Raw genomic sequence first — 19,110 nt, 5'->3', positions numbered from 1 at the left:
ATAAGGGAAAAGCATTAAAGCTTTATATATTTTAACTTGTAGTGACTGTGTTTAACAGTACTTGGGAGGAATGAATAATGCCATTGGTCCTGTGGTTAGGAGGATTTATTGCTGTATATTTTCATATTTTATGGTCGAAACTCCCCTGTCTGTAATATTTTAAGTTATTTCTTACTTTGTTGAGTAATGACCTTACCATGTATGTTTTTCCTGCAAAGCTTCTGTTTCTGGGCGTCACTGTGGCCATTAGGAGGTACTGGTAACACTGCAGGATGGCTCCCTCAGCTCTGTTGAAACCCAATCTGTCATGCTGCTTTTTCTCTTGTGCTTGCTCTAGGCTACTACATCCACCCACTTCCTCAACAGAAGGGCTGTCACCCTCACCTCCCTCAGCCTTTAAAAAAGTTGAATTCTGTAATTTCTAGTTTTATGTATAATTGAGAATCCTTTCTCTTCGTAGCCTCAAAATGTGAAAGTCACACTCTCAAATGTTTTAAATTAATTAATGCATTACATTTCTAAAAGTTATGACCCAAGTTTTTCCAGTATAAATTCACAGTGTACTAAATAGTTATTATGCAGGTCACCCATTGGTTCTTTTTTTTTGTCATGAGACATATTAATACATACACTGCAGCCCTGATCTTTTCTTGGTAATACCTAGCAGAGACTTTTTTTTTCTTGAGAATTCTGCAAATGTCAGAATTAGTTGGACTGGACATTAAACAGTCATTATGCTACCAGCTCTCTGCTACACAGTCTCTGTAATGTCTGATTGAACCCATGTGAGAAAACTGCAGGTAATTGTTTGGAGAATTCACATCAAGCAAGTGGGAATATGCAAGTCCTGCCCAGGTGCCACCCCTTACCAAGCAACCCATTTCCATTAGTGTCCTTTTACTTGTGAAAAGGGGAAAAGTTGGAAAAATGCCCAGCCCTGATTATCCTGACCTTTGAGGAGTTCATAAGTTCCTAAATAAATTGCTTTTTTCATGTTATGGGATTCCTATGACAGGGATTTATTGTGCTTTTAATTGCACTATTCTGTGTATGTATAAAGACCCATATTTTTATGTATGAGTGTGTGTGTGAGTACTTATTCAGTGAAAGTTGCTTGTGTTTAAGTGGACACAAAGGTGCCTCAGTAGTTTAATGAGCTTGGAAGGGATATATTTATGGCAATATGTGCATAATTTGGAGTTAAGCAGGACTTTACATCTGAGAGAAAGTAAAGCCCTTCGGATTTATTAATACACTGCAATTTAAAGAGCTGCAAATTTTGTTGAGGTTGTTTTCTTTTCTTTTCTTTTCTTTTCTTCTTTCCTTTTTTTTGGATAGAAGAATAACATGTCAGGATAGTCTCTTATTTACAAGTCCATAAGGATGGCAGGGGTCAGTGGTACTGAGTCTACACTACACACTATGGAATGTAGCTCTAGTTTTTACTCCTTATTGTGTCTCATCACAAATGTAATCTTTCATATATCTAATATGTCCTTGTCCATGCGTTTTTGGGTCCTGGTAATTAGGTTTATTGTCTTTGTGTCTTTGTGTACTTATTTTATGGGTTAATATGATTCTTATGTTTTAACCTGTGTGTTTGTAGGCTATGTCCAAAGTCTGATCAGACGTGTGGTGAACAACGTGAACATTGTGGTGAACAACCTGATCCTTAAGTATGTGGAAGATGATATTGTGCTGTCAGTCAACATCACCTCAGCAGAGTGCTACACAGTGGATGATTTATGGGAAAGAGCCTTCATGGACATTACTGGTGAGCAATAGCCTCTTAAATTCCTTGGTAATTAGATTAACTAGTAAACATACTGAGATAGTAGCCCCTATAGTAAACATTTTAATAATTAGTTTTAAAAAAGGACAAACAAATACCTTTAAAATTTGCAGTTTAAATATGTAAAGACGTCTCATTTTTAAAGCCAGTACTTGAGAGAAGGATATAGTATGCAGATTGAGATATAGTATGCACATGTATGTACAATATTATTATTATCATTATTATTATTTGTATTATTATTGCAAATAGCACTGCCTTAAAAGACCGACAACAATGTTCAAATGTCTGGCACAGCAGAAGAGGGAGAGCTTTTCCCTTAAAGTAAATCATCATTTGTTGTTTGGATTTAGCACAGGTGACGTTAACAGGAATAAGCCCTATGTAAAGAGTGCTAGAATTGTGTCTAGAAAAATAATGGCTGCTAATGTGAATCGTCCAACATCAACTCAAGTGTCAATGAAGTTCATGGAAGTTGCTAGGAAGAGGAAGAGGAAGTGTTCTTCACATACTTCTTGAAAGCAACTAGTGAGTACTGTAATGGTTACTGGCACAGTTTAGACAGTGAAATAATTCTGGGAATAGATCCTGTTATCATTCTGCCAAGGGTAAGTGAATCAGTGTCAAGTGAGAACCTGATGATGTGTGGCCAACCAAGACACACATACACACACCCACACACACAAACAAACTCTCTGAGCTAGCTCTCTATTTTAACTAGATCACTGATAATGAGAATTTGCTGTCAGGAGCTGCTCTCTGTTAGTGTGTGCATAATTTAACTTGTTTGTTTTTAATGATACCTAATTTTGTTTTAATCCTCTTTTCTTCTCTTGCTTTTCTCTTTGTGCAGCTCCAGAGTTGGTCCTAAGGAAACTGATCAACTTTGCTGACTGCACCGTGTGTTTGGACAAACGGAATGCTAGCGGCAAGATTGAGTTTTACCAGGACCCGCTCTTGTACAAATGCTCCTTCAGAACACGCCTCCATTTTACATATGACAACATCAACTCTAAGATCCCATCTGTCATAAAAGTGAGCCAGCCTGTGATTTTAGGAATAACTCTATAACTGCCATCATTTTAGCAAAGCTCAAGGAAATGTTAGGGGTTAATATAATTTCAATATGCTGTTGTCTGAAGATTCCATATGATGGAAAAACTTACATTTCTATTAACAGTTTACAGATGTCAAAGATTAATGTGGCTGACTTTTGTTTGGGCAGCTGTTCTCACATCAATGGCAGGATAATGACTAATATCAGTGAATTGTTGTCAACCAGTGACTTTAGATATATGTGGAAGACAGCTGCTTGTTTTGGGAAGATTTTACTTCCTTCATAAAAATCTAAGGTACCACTAGAAATGATCTGAGACATGACTGAAGTAAAATCAGTGTTAGAATTTTAAGTCAAGTGCTGTTAGTACATACTTTTTGGGGGTACTAATCCTACTTTGAGCACCTTAACAAAGATTTGTTAAAGAAATTTCATCCATTTTGTATAACTGCGAACACTTAGTTGGACAAAAGCTCTTCTACACTAAGATTTGTTTAGAAAAAATATTTTAAAAGTACTGGAATTCTAAGAGAAGATGCTAGATGCGTTCTGTATTTTTCATATAAATCTGTGCATTAATCGGATCAAATATCAAAATCTAATTTATAGCGAATTATTTTTCAGATCCATACCATGGTGGAGAGCCTGAAGTTGTCCATTACCGATCAGCAGCTACCCATGTTTATACGAATCTTAGAGCTAATCATTGCTCTTTACTATGGGGAAATCGGAGGACACAAAGAGGATGAGGGTGAAGAAGGCACTGGGCATGCAAGGGATTCTGGAGCAAGTTTACCTGGTGAGTGAGATTTCTTATGGAAAGCAACAGTAATTCTCTAACACTTTGATTGGTTTGTTAATGTTTTATGTTTAAAACAAGTTTTAAGACAGTCCACAAAAGTCCACAGAAATTCAGTATCATAATAGTAATTAATTATAATTCAGTATCATAATAGTTCTAAAGAAATTATCGTTTTTTTAGTAACTATTTGAATTTCAATTTTAGACTTAATCACTAACAACAGCTAAAGCATACGTATGTTTTGCTCTATGAACATTTCAGTGGCTAAGTATGCTTCCTATCACCATAGCATGTTTGAATCAAGTGACATACAAGGCAAAATAAATCAAATTTTGCATGGTCTTACTGCGTGGTCATCCCATGACTCTGCATGTTGCCTTATTCCGATCAGGGGCTTTGTCTTTTTTATATGTTGCTGTTATTCCTAAATGGGACATTTAACATCGCTTTGACCATGGTGTGCGCTCCTCCTGCTTTTTCCACAAACAAAATCTGGAGCGTATAACTCGATACAGACCATTGTCATCAGGCCTGATCACCTCCATGTGGTTGGAAGCAGGAGAAAGCAGGATAAGGAGAAGAAACTAGGTTGAATCAAACACAGGTCCACCTCTATCTTTCTAATTGGAGCACATGGTAAATCACACTGCTTATGTCCAGCTGTGAAGCAAAACGCATAGGTGCAGTTGCTTAAAGGCAGACACTGAGTTGTACAAAATTGAACACTCACAAAACTGCACTCATTGACATATATTTATACAGTATACTTTGAATGACTGTGGTTATTTAAAAAAGAAAAAGAAAAAGACATCCCTTTTCCCCTGAACACCCATCTCTTAAAATGCTCATTCTCATCCCTGCCAAATAGAGCAGTATGAAGTGTCAAGTCCTTCTGGGCTAAATCAGCCTCTCTAGCACCAGGAGCAAATTATGGTGGAATAGAAGTAGTGGGCAGAGGGGAGCGTAGACAGCCCAACACACGGCCCTTTCCTCGCTCGCTCTAACTTGCTCCCTGCCTCTTGGCGTGGAACTTTCGTTGCAAGTTGGCGCAGCTTCCAGTTCAGTGTCCAATGCCAGATGTAAGAGTCGGTGTCATGCTACTGCTATGCGGAGCCTCTGAGAATGAATTAGTATCCCATCACAAAAATATACAAGAGGGGACCAGCTCTTGGAACCTGAGCACCCCCAGATCTTGTTATGCTGGAAGTAATCGTCAGAGTGAAGAAGCTGGAGGGGGCAGGGGGGCAATTGTGTGTATATGCACTGTAATAAGTAGGTGTGTGTGTTGAGAGGGCTCCAAACATATTCATAAACATGATTTTAAATGTGTGCATTTCAGATTTATGAAATAAAGCTGATTTTTTTCCACCTGGAAAAAAATAAGAACAATAAAGCTAAAATGATTTATTCTTTTTAATGACAAAATATAATTTTCCAAACCAGGACAGACAGCCATACATTGAGTCGGAGCACTACACTTGTAGAGACTAAATTGGCTTTCATGCATATTTATTGTTCGTGGGTTATAGTTTGTAGGAAACAGTCATTGTTACATGATTGCTGGAATATGATACCAACATTGTGCATAGTACTTCATAACATTCATTGATTTCCCATAGGCTACTTGAGTCTTGCTACATATTCTGGTTCCACTGGCCTGTATGTGCGTTTCATTTATTTACTCTTGCTTTGAGTTGGCTTTTGTAACTGATACTGTTGCACTGATTGAATTTTCCTAGTGTTGTTTTTTTTTTTTTTTTTTTTTTATAAAATGAGGTTTATTTGTGTGAGGGTGTATATATGTGGTCAAAAGATTGAGTTGAGAGTAAGGAATAAATTCTGTATCTACTGTGTAATGTATTAATAGGCCATGACTTAAGTGGTCTGCTTTTAAAAAAAATTTCAAAGGGAATATTAATTTTTCCCACATGTGAAGGTGTTTTTCTTTTTGCCAATTATTGAAGTGGAAAAAGCCTTGTAATGTGTTTATGTGCCCATGATTCACTGTGGCTGCATGTTGTTTGTTTGAATCGTTTCCTTTTAGGTAAGAGCCAATGTCTCATTAATGAATAGGCTTGTTAGGTGAAGATTGTGCGATATTTGTGTGTCACTAACCAAAACAACCCTTCGGTTAGGATTACATGGCTAGTTTTCTTACTGTCTGAAATTCAGTGAAGTCTGAGAAAAACACTAAAGAATTAAGTGGTTGGAAACATAGATGACTAACATGCTTGGATGGACCAGCTGGTCAAAGCAGTGAAAGTTGTATGGTTTCAAGAAGTATGTGAAGAATTATGAACTGAGGACTGTGGCTGCTGAAGTGTGGCAGGGTGTGTGCATCTCTGTGTAACATACATGAGCCCTTATACTTGTTACTTTTCTCCAATATCATATGTGCATGTGGATGGGACTTGGTGTTTAGTGTTTGCTTTGTAGGAGGGCTTAGCCTCCATGTCCCTTGAAGTGTGCTGAATGGAAAGGACCTTCACACAGGAATCAACCAGAAACCACAGGCTGTGTCAGTGTTACTAACCTCAAGTAGCTCTCTAGTGATAATACATTGGTATGACAGGACATTTTTTTAGTCATTGTTTCGTTTTTTGTAATGTTACTGTGAACATGGGATGACCATTGAATTTAGTGGTTTCTGCTATTAGAGTTAAAATTGCTTTTACAGTAGTATGATGTTAATGTCATGCTGGTAGCAAAAATGATGTAAGTAAGTTCAGTCATGAAAAAAAAAACGTCGTTATGAATGCATTGCACTATGGTATGTGTTTTTTGCATCAGTGGTTATCTGTTAAGCTTAGATTGAGTATTAACATGTATGCATGTCTACACAAACACCTGCACAATCAGTAGATAGGAGTAGCCTTCACTGAATGGTCAGGTAACAGTCCACCTCTCCCTCTATAAACATGGAGGGACATCTACTGGCCTGTCAGAGCACTGCCTCTTTTTACTACTTCCCACTCACTTTCTGTGTCACTGTCTCTTACACCGAATCCTTTCCTAGCTTAGACCTACCCTGCTGCTTGAAGACTCTGGACTAAGAGAAACCATACATGACGCTGACTGTCATGCAGTGCTTCTGAGCTCTACTTAAGGATATATGGACAGATGTTCATAGAGTGCTGCAATACATACATTGTTAGTTGGCAGACACTGATTGTACTCCCAGAGCAGGGATACTTCACACCTGTGTGGTCATAGTGCTCAACGCCAAGGCAGCATACATTCTGGCCAGACTACATCACCGTTTGGGAATTTTTCACTCACTTCTTTGGCTTAATACTTCAAAGTGTCCTTAAGCTGCTCTGTTTTGATCACTTGATTGGTGATTGTGCTTTTATTTTGATTGCCTTGTAATTCAAATGTAGACTTCGTCAGGCTGTGACGTGACGTGAAAGAGCTTAACTTGTTAAACTGACACCTCAAAGGCTTCCTTGAGTAAAAACAAAAAAAGAAGAAGGAATGAGCGATGGAATCAGACAGGGAGATTGGGATGGAAAGACAGATAAAAAAGCCATAACATGGGATTTCCAGCTGCCAATTCACAAAGTGAAAGATTTAATTAAAATATGTCATAATTTTCACCGCCTTACCCTCTGGGATTCCTAAGTTGTGACCTCACGGACAATATTGTTTTCTCGTAGAGGACGTGAGGCCACAAGGAATGGAATTACACATTCTTATGTATTGACATCAGCTTCCTCTATCCCAATGTGTATGGAAACATACATGATGGGACCAGTTCAGGGGTCAGGATCAGGAATGGATGGATGCATGGTGGTTTTTTGACTGCTCAAATGGTAATTGCAGAAAAAGTGAAGACTTTTGGTTGTTTTTGTAAACCAACGCCGACAACTTGCCACTCTGTGGATTTTCTACAAAGTAGCCAGTGCTTTAGTCAACTCCACCCCATCTTCCCAAACTTATAGTTAACACTATTGCTAAGTTTCACCTACACTCCTAGCCAAGCTGTGTTTATGCTAGTGGCTCATAGTTACCTGGACTCCTGCATGGCCTCCATTTTAGTCTGTTGACTTCTTACCAAACATGTGATTTGACCACACGCATAACTGAAATTGGCCTGTGCTGTTGGGTCCAGCACAGACTGCCTTGACCACTGGGTCCAGTCAAAGCCCTCCTCTGTCAGGATGCTGGCTGACAGCCTTTGCCCTCTAGCCTCTGCTGGAATGAACTTCCTCTTGCTCTGTGGAATTCATGCAGCACTGAGTTCATGTAACCCACAAATACTTACACACCTGCCTGCTGGAGCGTTGGCAGAGACTACTGTGAAACTTCCTTGTTCTCTGCTGTTTTTGTGTGTTCTGTTGACAGCTGAAACAACTTGCTAGAGTTAAAATGCCCCGAAGGAAAGGGTAAATTAATTTAGTGTGCCGCCCTGCATACAGACACTTCCATTATCTGCAAGTTTCCCCTCTCTTTAACCAGTTTGTATTCAGAAACTGCCACTTTAAATGCATTTACCTGTTGGGGTAAAAGTGTGCTAAAAAGGAATTATGTCACTGTTTTGTTTTGTTTGTGTGTGTGTGTGTGTGTGGGGGGGCTTGCTGATATATAGATTTTTCTCTTTCCCCGTTGCTAATTCAGCTGCAGTAAAATCCTCAGTTTGTGTTTAAATGATATCTAATTAAGACTTTTATCTCCTTCAGGAATGGATGTAGATACAGAAAGGCGATCTAGCCAAGACCTCTACATACAGTCTGGTAATCCTGATGAAGCAAACCAAGGTTGGGTGTCCTGGGCTTGGTCCTTCGTTCCAGCCATTGTAAGCACAGAGGAAGAAGGAGAGGATGGTCTCTACCAGCAGCGAGAGACGGGAAGCATCCCCAACAGCTCCCAACACCACACACCCAAAGACCCCATTGTTTCCATAGGCTTCTACTGCACCAAAGCTTCTGTTACCTTCAAGGTAAATAAGATGTTTGAAAAAATAAAATAAAATAAAATAAACACATCACCATCATAACTTAAATACAAAATTATGTTTCGATATGAAATAAATGTCCATTTCCACAGGAGTGGATTTAGCATTCATTGGACTTGTGTTAAGCCTGTGACGCTGCTGCTGTTTGTAATATAGCAAGAGTCCATTTATCATTTAAAACAAAGGATTTAACTAAATACTAGCAAAATCTGGAAGTAACCGTCACACTGTAAGGAAAAAAGAAAAAGCTTAAGATGAAAGGAGAATGGCCTCTACAACAGTATAATGATCCTAACCAAGCCTCAATAGGCTCAAGCTGAAAGTTTTGGAATGGGCTTCAGTCCTCCCAACAAAATATCAATCAAAATAATACAGAACTGGAAGCATTTGAAACAAGAATAAGAGAAAATCCCATAAACAAGAAATGAAAGACTCCTCACAACTACAAAAAGTATTTACAAGCTAGGATATTTGCCAGAGGAGGTTTTACTAAGTACTGACCATGAAGGGTCATGGACTATATGTAACCCATTGGCTTCTTTAGTCTCAATTTTAAAGACTCAGTTTAAGCTGTTTTGGCTCTTTTGGAGCCAAAGTAACCATATTTCGATGTTGGATTTATAAATTGTATGGGTGCAATGCACAGACCTGGATGCTGGCTAGTTAGCGCTGAGTATAGTCAAGTAAAATACTAGAATTTCACTTGGCAGAAATGAAACACAAACTGCTTTATGATCCGTGCCACGCAGGAACCTATATATTTTGCCAGATAAATGCTCCAAACTGCACCAACATCGCGAGCAGGGTCGAGAGGTTTATTTTAGTCACTCGAAATATTGAAGGTGAGGCCTATCAGACAGCTGTCTGTGGCTACAGCTGCCTGTGGCACACCTGTCAATAAAGCAACCACAATCCTTACTTTCAGCCTTATCAGTATCTGCATCTCTGTTTTTTTTCCCCCCTACATCACCCCCTGTATAGTTGTTACAAAGAGAGAAAATATGCACTGAGCTCAAAGCCATACTCCCTACCTTTTAATAATCCTTTTACTTCTGTTAACTTATTTTAACATTGAAAGCTTTCACTGGGGGGGACTTGCTTTTCGTACATTTCGGATATGAGGTAATTTTTTTGCCACTCTGCCACTTTAAAAGAACCAATCTGTCAAGAATCTGTTATGATTTCTACATTTAGGATGCCTTTATATTAGAATTTTTTGTCTTCAGTGCATTACTGTCACTCTCACTGGCCACCACACAGTTGCATATTTTAATTTAATGGTCAGTTTCATTTTAAGTCTCAAAAACTGCTTGATCCTCAGGAAGCCCCAATCCTCTTTGTGTCTCTGTGTGCGGTATGGGGGAGGGCAGTATAACCGCTAACTGGCGTCTCGGGTCACATTAATGTTTTAAACATTATACATGGTATGATGACTATTCAGAAATGGACCCCAAGCTTTAATCCTGCCTGCTCACTCAGAATAGTTGGAATTCATCTGTGTTTCCTGTCAGATTCAGGCACTTTAGATCACATTACTGGTCTTGTGTGTGTGTGTGTGCGCGCGCGCGTTTGTGTGCGAGAGCGTATATTACTTGACGGTGTGTGATCAGTAAAGGGGAGGTTTGTCTCAGGCCAAACAGACCTTGGTGTTTTTCTAATAATGTTTAAATTGTTCCTGTATTGTTTGAGTTCTTTTAATCAATTAATTGCCTCTCGTCTGCAATAATTGCACACAGCTGAAAGGATGGTTTTTAAAGCGTTCTTGTCTCTTTCCTACAAGGAAGTATTTAGTATGAAGGAATTTTCATGTCTTTGAACAGCCACTGCTTGAACCTGAGTTTGACATGAATGTGAAATCAGAGAGGTATTTTTAGATTGCTGACGCATTACTCCTCAGATCTCTTTGATTAGAAAAATTGGCAGTGTAATTTAATGACTTTTACTCACATAATGCATAGTTTAGCACTGACCATTTGTTCCCCTCTTTTACTTTTGCATACTTGCCAAACTCTCATTACATGCCAGACCTCATGCCATTTTTCATTTGAAGAAACATTGTTTTTTTAGATTGTTTCTCTTAATTATTGAGCCAATAGTCGAATTCAGTTGCTTCCACAGTTGGTTTTAAACCAAACCAGTGATTGATCCATGTTACAAGGACAGTGTTCACTGTTTTTACATTTTAAAGATACCTCATAGAGAATAATTTGATTGCATTCTACTCTAAATTATAATAAATGGGACTTTAGAGGAAAGATATTGGCAACAGCAGCTTTGTGTATTTGTGCTGCTAACCCGTCTTCTGTCAGCTGTGTTATTTCAGACTTGGGTACAGTCAGAAATGCCCCAACAGACTAGATTGAGAAATTCTATATTCTTATTGGATGTACATTCATAAGGTTTGTCTGCTAATTTGCAGTGATTTACTGTCAGTGCCACTGTACGCTGATCTGGGCAGACAGATCTTGCCATTACTCACTGGGACTCTCAGGTTGGAGTCAGGTGGCCCCTGCACGTGATTAAACCATCAAAATTGAAAAAAGGGGAAGGGAATGAGAGAGTCTGCTCCATCAGTATGGATAATAGGGCACAGCTGCTTTTTCCTCTACACCTGCTTCCTGTTGAATGGGTTAGGGTCTGCACATTCTGCACTACACCCACCGTTTTGAAAGTAGCCAACCTCAGAAGCATTGCGTTGAACCCTTCTCACCCTGGCCGACTAGTTTTGACCAGGTGCTCTCTCTGTCTGCTGGCTGTCATGCGATTCTTCTCAGCTCTACTTAAGGATATATGGAGATATGTTCATGAGCTTGTGTGGTGCAATACATATATTCTTAGCTGGCAGACATTGATTGTATTCACAGAGCGGGGATATTTCACACCTGTGTGATCATAGTGCTCAACTCTAAGGCAGTATACATACTGGCCAGGCTACATCACTGTTTGAAATATTAAGCCAAAGAAGTGAGTGAGAAATTCCCCAGTGGCCCTTAAGCCTGGTCTGTTTTGACCAGGTGCTCAGTTTCTCTCTTCCTCTCTACTTCCACTATTACTCAACAACCAAAATTAATATTCTGCTGAACCATTCTGCTTTTATAGTCAGTTTACAAATACAATAAATTGCACATTTCATTTTCCCCTTGGTATGTGAATCGCTTTAGTCATAGTTTTATAGTCATCCCACTAAGGCCAGAGTCTCCTCCAAAAGCAAAGAGGGGATGTCCTGTGGGTTGATGAATGTTCTTGGAATCCAAACAGCACTACAGCTAGCATCTAGTCTCTAATCTAAGAAAATCTTGTTTGGATGCTGTTGTTGGTGGTTTTAACCATTATTTTTCTCTAGTTCTTCACATCGGACACTTCCAAAACCTTTGCTTATTTTTCAAATCATGCATTTGTTTTAACTGTCGATGAAACCATTAATGTCCTCGACTAACATTTTGAGGCAGTGAAATTTCACCTTGAATAAACTGGCCTTTCTCCCATCTAATTTTATTATTTAAATTTTATTGCTGCAGTTCTTTTTTGATCCTGCCAAATCACGGCAGGTGAACTATTTAAGACATCAGTATTCATCATCCAATACTTTAATTTTTTGGGGACACCAAGTATATTACTGTTTAATTAAAAAAAAAGAAGATGGAAAAAAATTAATTATTATTCTTTTCTTGTACTCTTCTTGTTTATGTATAAATTATATTTAGTCTTTTTATTTTTATTTTTCTCTTAGTTGACAGAGACCCAGTCAGAGAGTAGCTACTATAGTCCTCAAAAGGTCAAATCCAAGGAAGTCCTATGTCTAGAGCAAGAGGGAATCACGATTGAGGTAAGTTTAAGTTTATAGTTTCCCCTATTATTTGTGATGTAGTGCATTGTTGTGGGGCTGAACGGCGATAGATATGAATTATACTATAGTTAACAGTTACACTAAACTGTTACAATTTTTAGCTAATGAGTTATCTGCATATTGTAATTTTTAATTGATATTGTCATTGTAGAAATGAGAGAAAAGAAAGTAAATTCTATGCATTTATTATTAAGGAAAATGTGACATTTTTATCCTGATGTAGATTTCAGCCCCCACCACGAATTGTTCCACAACAGTGGGATTTACACTCTGAATTTTGTCCTCAGCAGCTTTGTTACCTATCACGGCATGGGAAGATCAGTAAAGATACTATTTAGTTACTTACTCATTAGTCACAGTTTGGCTGAAGTTCCTGTTAAATCTCTCCATGAGTACATGAACAAAGCCTTGCCAACTCACTAATCTTTAGCTTCTTGTACACACACCGGAGTCTGAATCAAGCTCACATCTGATCATTTACCCATTTTCCCTCATAGAAAATAGTTTTAAACCTTTTTCTCTGATTACCTGGTTGGAGTAAGAAAGGGGTTTTGTGCCCCCGAGATTTCTACCAGGTGTGAAAAACAGAGTTTTCCAGTTCCAATTTTTATAATTTATGCCTAGTCTCAACGAGAGAAGTCGAGCAGCCTGAACCAGAACTAAATATGAGTGTTGAAAGGAAAGGGGGCGTCTGGCAAAAAAGGGGAAACTAGGCCTTATAATAATTGTATGGGGAAGCATAAAATGTTTTATTAGATTCTCTGTTTAGCTATCTGCTGGGTAAAGCAAAGACACAGAGAGAAGAGAAGGAAAACCACACCTTTGTGGTTGTAGTAGCTGCTGGACTGCTACTGCACTCAAATATGCATCACTCTCAGTCGAAAAGAGAAGCTGCCTTGCTACTCTTTTTTTTTTTTTTTTTTTTTTTAAATCATGACAAAATGAGCCCGCAACCTCAATATAACCACAAACCAGTATAGCATGACTAGTCTTGGTATCCACTATTTTGTCAACACTACATTATACATTTAAGATCTATAATAATGTAGTAGTTAAGTTGGTCAAAGAACATCTGTGAATTATTGAACTCTTCTGTTGTTTATTCCCATTGGTGTCAGTTGATTGTTTTAAGGCCCATAGATGCCTGGTGTTCTCTTGGCAGAGACTTCTGCAGATTAACAAATACATTCCCTCATCATTTAGTAAAGTTATTATTGTTGATTATAATCAATTATTCTATTAAAAGACAAAGAGACACACACACACACACACACACACACACATATGCATATATATATATATATATATATATACATACATACATACATACATATAATATGTACACTGTGTCCACTGTGTTCTTGGTGTTAAATCTGAGCTGAGTCTTTCTTTGGGTTTTATTTCAGGTGCTCATGATGGGGGAGCCCTTCTTTGATTGCCAAATCGGCTTTGTGGGATGTCGGGCACTTTGCCTGAAAAGCATCATGGGTGTACGAGATTTTGAGGAAAACATGAACCGCCGTGAAGAGGTGAAGAGAGGATTTGTAAAAGATCACATTAATGTTAACTGAGAGTTAAAATTATAGGAACTTTGAGAAATACTAAAAGGATTTAAATAGCCCCAAACACTCAAGCAGTGTCCCAGCAGCCTCCAGTGTCAGGAAGAGGTTAAAATCTTGTGATAAATTTGTTTTTTTAGTAAAGTTCAAGGTCCCCTTTAAAAAAAAAAAAAGAACGGAATATAATATAATATGTTATAATATATATATTAACAAAATTAGCATTTTTGCTATATTAAATCAATAATGGGGTCAACTGAGCCTTTTCCCTTTTTTATGAATATGAAATAAATTATCAGATTTTGCTTTTTAGGTGTTTGATGAGTATATAAACATTTTATTTTAAAAGATCTTTCAGAATTCTGTTTGTTGTATGGATTGTATTGTTTCTTCAGCCTGAAACGTGTCCTCTTTGCTATTCACATTTGTCTTTGAATTTCTCATATTGTGTGCAGGATGCAGTGTTCTTCAGCTGTGGGGACAGTCTCAGTAGTAAAGGAATGACGTATCTCACCAACTCTCTTTTTGACTATCGGAGCCCAGAGAACAATGGAGTCAGGGCTGAGTTTATCTTGGATGCTGCTAATCACAAGGTCACAATAACCAGAAGTCTGTGCTATTTTACCCAAAAATATTACCCCCCCCCCCAAACAGAAAAGAAAACAAAGTGGGAATTACTGCCTTTTTCTGGGATAGATGGACAAAATGCAGTAGCAGACTGTGTTTCAGATTGCGATCTTCAGAAAACATCTACCTTACTTACAGTAAACAGTAAAACAAGCATTGCAATCAAGTATTTAACCAAATGCAATATGGCTGGAACAAAGCTCTCTGACCTTTGCTGGTCATTTACACAGTTTTAATTAAATGAAGCACCTGTAGCATGCACCCAAAAAGAAACAGTCTTTACTCTTTGAATAGAGTATAGTTTAATTATATTTAATATTTATATATTGTTTGTTTCTTCTACAAAAGTTGAATTGATCTATTAAAAAATAGTAATACTAATTTAGTGTAGTAGAGGAATCTTTTGGTTGTCTAAGTAGTGCTGCTGAAGCCATCATTCTGATAACTCTCAGCTCACTTCATCAGCCTTTACAGCTCAAGTGTTGACTCTACTTTGAAATATTCATGACCCTCGATGATGCAATTGTTTGGAAATCCAGCCATCCATCTCTTCATGCATAAAGCCTACAACTCAAAGGTTTCGATGTTGATTCATTAGTGATTTTGAAACCAGCATGGCTTTGATCCATAAGAATGCAAGAGCTATTAGGGACCTCCTAATAAATATTACTCATTAACCTGCCAGCCTGATAAGGCTAGTCTGAAATCTCTGTTTAGAGAAACTGTGGGCAAGTTTGGGGTGGGGTGTTAAATGTGTAAGGGGGGCCTGTGTAATTCTTTCTCTCCATTTCCTGCTTGCTCACTCATTCTGACTGTTTATCAGTGGTTTAGTGTGGTGTAGAAATATAAAAATACTGTGGAAGACAAGGTCAGTGGTTCTTGACCTGCAGACTAATGATGATGAGCTGTGACCAATACACTAACTCCCAGGTAGTTAAAATGAGATAAATTGGATGTTTTTATCCTATATCTCATTTTCATTTGTAAATAATGACCTAAAATAAATAGCATGGCTATGTAAGAATGCTTTAGTAGTTAGCTTTGTCACTCAGGTGAAGCCTTGATGTGACCAGCTGGGATTTTTCTCAGTGGGGTGTATATGTGTTTCTGTGTCCACTATGTTCTTCTTTGCATGGACTGTAGGCCCTATGTGGTTAAAAAAACAAAACTGATGAGGTCTTCCTCTAATTTTTTTAATAGGTTTTTTTTAAAACATTAAATCAATTCTTGTGTAACTTAGTTACAAAGCTCATTGTTATTATGAATAATTCATTATGTTCTGCAGACTTTTTGCTTACGGGTTCATTGTGTGCTATTAATAGCTTGTACAATAAATTATGAATAACATTTCACAATTTTCATAATGACCACATCAACCATAATCACAGTCATACAGCTTTGATTTGTCAGGAAAAAGTCTTATCATCAAGTAGATAAGATATATATTTCCTTTGGCATATATCCAGCTGAATGAGGAAACTTTCAATTTCTTTTATCAGTAGCCTTTTACTCAATAAATAATAGACTTGGTATCTGGTCAATTCCTTATTTAAGCGTCGTTATTATGACTGAACGTACTGCTTTTTGCACGAAAAAATCAGTCAAAGAAACCAGACTAAGTTAACACTTTTTAATACAAGTAATATTACTGACTTCCCTAAAACAAACAAATAAACACAAAAACCCTCTAAATATCCAGCTAAGTGGATCAGTGCTTAGTAACTCTTTATCTCTAATTTGACCCCCACCACCATATCTCCCTTGACCCCAGTCATTGCCACTCTTTAAGGCTATCTGCTTGTTTGCTCCCTTACTGCGATATTTACCCAGCTCTACTTTTGTTTGACAGGAGACCTATACAGAGATAGCGGGCATGCACCGTTTCGGTGCTTTCTACATGGATTATCTCTACACAATGGAGGACAGCAGTGGCAAAGGTATTGTTCTAGTTCATTCTCCCTCGCAGAGCTTGTTTGGTCACCTTGCCACCTCTTCTCTCTTTTTCTTTTTATCTGTCATGTTCCCATTTTCTCTGCCTGGTTCGCCCTTTCTTTCTTTCCCTCTTTCCATCTCTTTTCGTCTCTCCTCCCTGTCAAACAAGCCCCATGGAGACTTGAAGAAAGAGCTTGTCTTGTTTCAGTCACAGCCACCTGGTCCTTGACCCTTTCTGTCCTCACTCTCACCCTAAACTTACCTGGAGGGCAACTGTCAGAAGTGTTTAGTCTGTGTTGACACATATTTGAGTTTCTCTCTCCCTGGTGCTTGTTGAAACACTGTTTTCCCTCTGTCTCTTTACCTGTAAGCTCTTGAGAAAGTGAATAGACCTCTCTTGCCTAATTAGATGTCACTCTTCCTGGCAGAAGCCTTAAGACAGACAGCGTTCCTCATTCTTTAGCTGCAACTTTCAGTGTTGTTTTTCCAAGTTAGGAATATCTGACAATCACATTGAGAGATAAATAATGCTTCCTTCAGTGCAAAATGCTAACTTCTTTATTAAAATCTGAAAAAATATAATAGGGCAGTTTTATTGGCCGTGATTGATATGCAAATGCTATTAGGTTATCATGCTTTATAAAGTAGAAATGACTGGCTTTGGTTAAACAAACTCAATAACTCAAAAGGTATTTATTTATTCATATGGAGTATGTCACCTGTGTTGTTCTACGTACCTCCCTCTTTTTTGTGTTTCATTTTAGCTTTTCATGACTTGGCTATTGTTTCCTCAGCTGCTGTCATCTACAGATAATAATCTAAATTAAAAAGAAACATTGATACTGTCATTCTGAGCTGTCAAAGTCATTTCTGACGGCAGGATAAGTGTCAGTCTCTTTGGGATGGCTGTGGTTACCCTTGCCAGTTGGAATGCTTCTTTTCTGTTAGTGTTTCTGTTCTTCACGGATACGGACCAGATCCAGTGTCAACTAAACAAATTAGTCTGCATTGCCACAGGTCTAACATAAACTCTGAGTCAACTGAAATAGTAACCGACCCAGGTCACTCTTACCATTGACTTCACATTAGAGTCACGCTGCAGATTAAAAACATTTTTTTATAATCTTTGGAAATTGAGACACTTTTAAATAGTCTAAATCCTAGATAATTTTAGCCTCCTCATCATTCCAATGAGCGTTCTAACTGCAGCCATATGGTCGATATTAGGCTTAATCCATTGCAGCCAAATCTCACAGAAGGGAAGGGGAAGTGGCATTGCCTGTTGCCCTTTTTAAATTTCCAAAATTTAGTGGAAGTTACACCCTCATTGCTTTGAGTTAAAAAAAAAAAAAAAAAAGAAGTTACATTCGCATTGTTGACTCTGAGCTGTACTAATGTTCAGCACAGTGGTGGAATGTAATGGGAATAAAGCCAGTTGTGACCCTTTGTCCTTTTCCTCCCTCACTGCCATTCATCCACCCCCTTCCTTTATTTTTAATTTCTGCCTTTTTATTGCGAGAGAGTTGAGTCTTTTAAGTGGACCTCTGGAACAGGGGCCTGCGATGAATGAAGGGACAGCTGTTGGAGGGAAGTGGACATTTGGAATATTCATCATTTCTGTGGGTCACGGCTATGTGAGCTGCCTCCTGCTGCTGCATTACACTACATCTATCTTTTTTGGGTTTATGCCCAACAGATGACAATATTCTATATTTATACTTCATCAAGAAATGAGATATGGGAAAAATGTTTCTGGCTAAATATTAATGTAAAACAAACAGACAAAAAAACCTTATATGTATGAAAGCTGAAAATATGTTTTAATTTTGTTGACTGAGACAAGAGTCCTTAAGTTTATACGTACATACATTATATATTTTAATCAGGTTATGTATATATGTCTATTTCCACTTGTAGGCTCTCAGGATTTCTCTGGGATGAGCATGGAAGAGGTAGTGCCTGCAGTTCAAGAGACATCCATCAAGAGGCTGGTGGTAGGACCTTTAGACATCAGGTTGCATAGCAGCGCCATCCATCGCATTCTCAAGATGGTCACCTGTGCCATGGACCACGAGTATGAACCCTACTGCAAAGCGCAGCAAGGTCAGAGATCAAAATTATACAAATATATAATTAAAAAAATATACCTTCTCTGGTCTGGTATTTTACTCACATCTCTTTGTCATACTTTTCAGTGACCAGAAACTGTAACAGTTTTCACTTTATAATATTCTCATTGCATTGTTATTTCCTTGCACAACCCATTCTTCAACACACAGCTGTACATGAAAGTAGTGACCTTTTGAACCACATAAGGGAGGTTAAGCCAAACACCTTTTGTTAGTGATCATCCCTGCACAGCTATTGATGAGCTCATCCCTGGGATGTTGTGAAAGAACATGGAATGTGTGTCTGTATGTAATATCTGTAGCAATAACTCTTTTGCAAAAGATTTTTGTGAAATGATAACATCCGTAGGTTTCGGTTGTTTCAGCATCTGTGATAGATAATAGACGATGGTGTAATTACTGTAGCAGTTT

General features: G+C 38.1%; 1 protein-coding gene across 3 annotated transcripts in view; it reads left to right on the top strand.

Annotated features, from left to right (window-relative positions):
• Positions 1-19,110, top strand: part of LOC134635624 (intermembrane lipid transfer protein VPS13B-like) — a 292,458-nt gene that overhangs the window by 29,080 nt on the left and 244,268 nt on the right. For all 3 annotated transcript variants that reach the window (XM_065471728.1, XM_063485027.1, XM_063485026.1), the window contains 9 exons: positions 1,607-1,774; positions 2,646-2,827; positions 3,474-3,648; positions 8,331-8,590; positions 12,336-12,431; positions 13,859-13,981; positions 14,467-14,604; positions 16,488-16,575; positions 18,488-18,673. In XM_065471728.1, coding sequence (XP_065327800.1) covers positions 1,607-1,774; positions 2,646-2,827; positions 3,474-3,648; positions 8,331-8,590; positions 12,336-12,431; positions 13,859-13,981; positions 14,467-14,604; positions 16,488-16,575; positions 18,488-18,673 — 1,416 coding nt within the window. The remainder of the gene's footprint in view (positions 1-1,606; positions 1,775-2,645; positions 2,828-3,473; positions 3,649-8,330; positions 8,591-12,335; positions 12,432-13,858; positions 13,982-14,466; positions 14,605-16,487; positions 16,576-18,487; positions 18,674-19,110) is intronic.

The sequence above is a fragment of the Pelmatolapia mariae genome, linkage group LG10_11 (assembly GCF_036321145.2).
Source record: "Pelmatolapia mariae isolate MD_Pm_ZW linkage group LG10_11, Pm_UMD_F_2, whole genome shotgun sequence".
Lineage (NCBI taxonomy): Eukaryota > Metazoa > Chordata > Actinopteri > Cichliformes > Cichlidae > Pelmatolapia > Pelmatolapia mariae.
The sequence above is the reverse complement of the archived record's forward strand: the minus strand, read 5'-3'. Positions and strand labels throughout refer to the sequence as shown.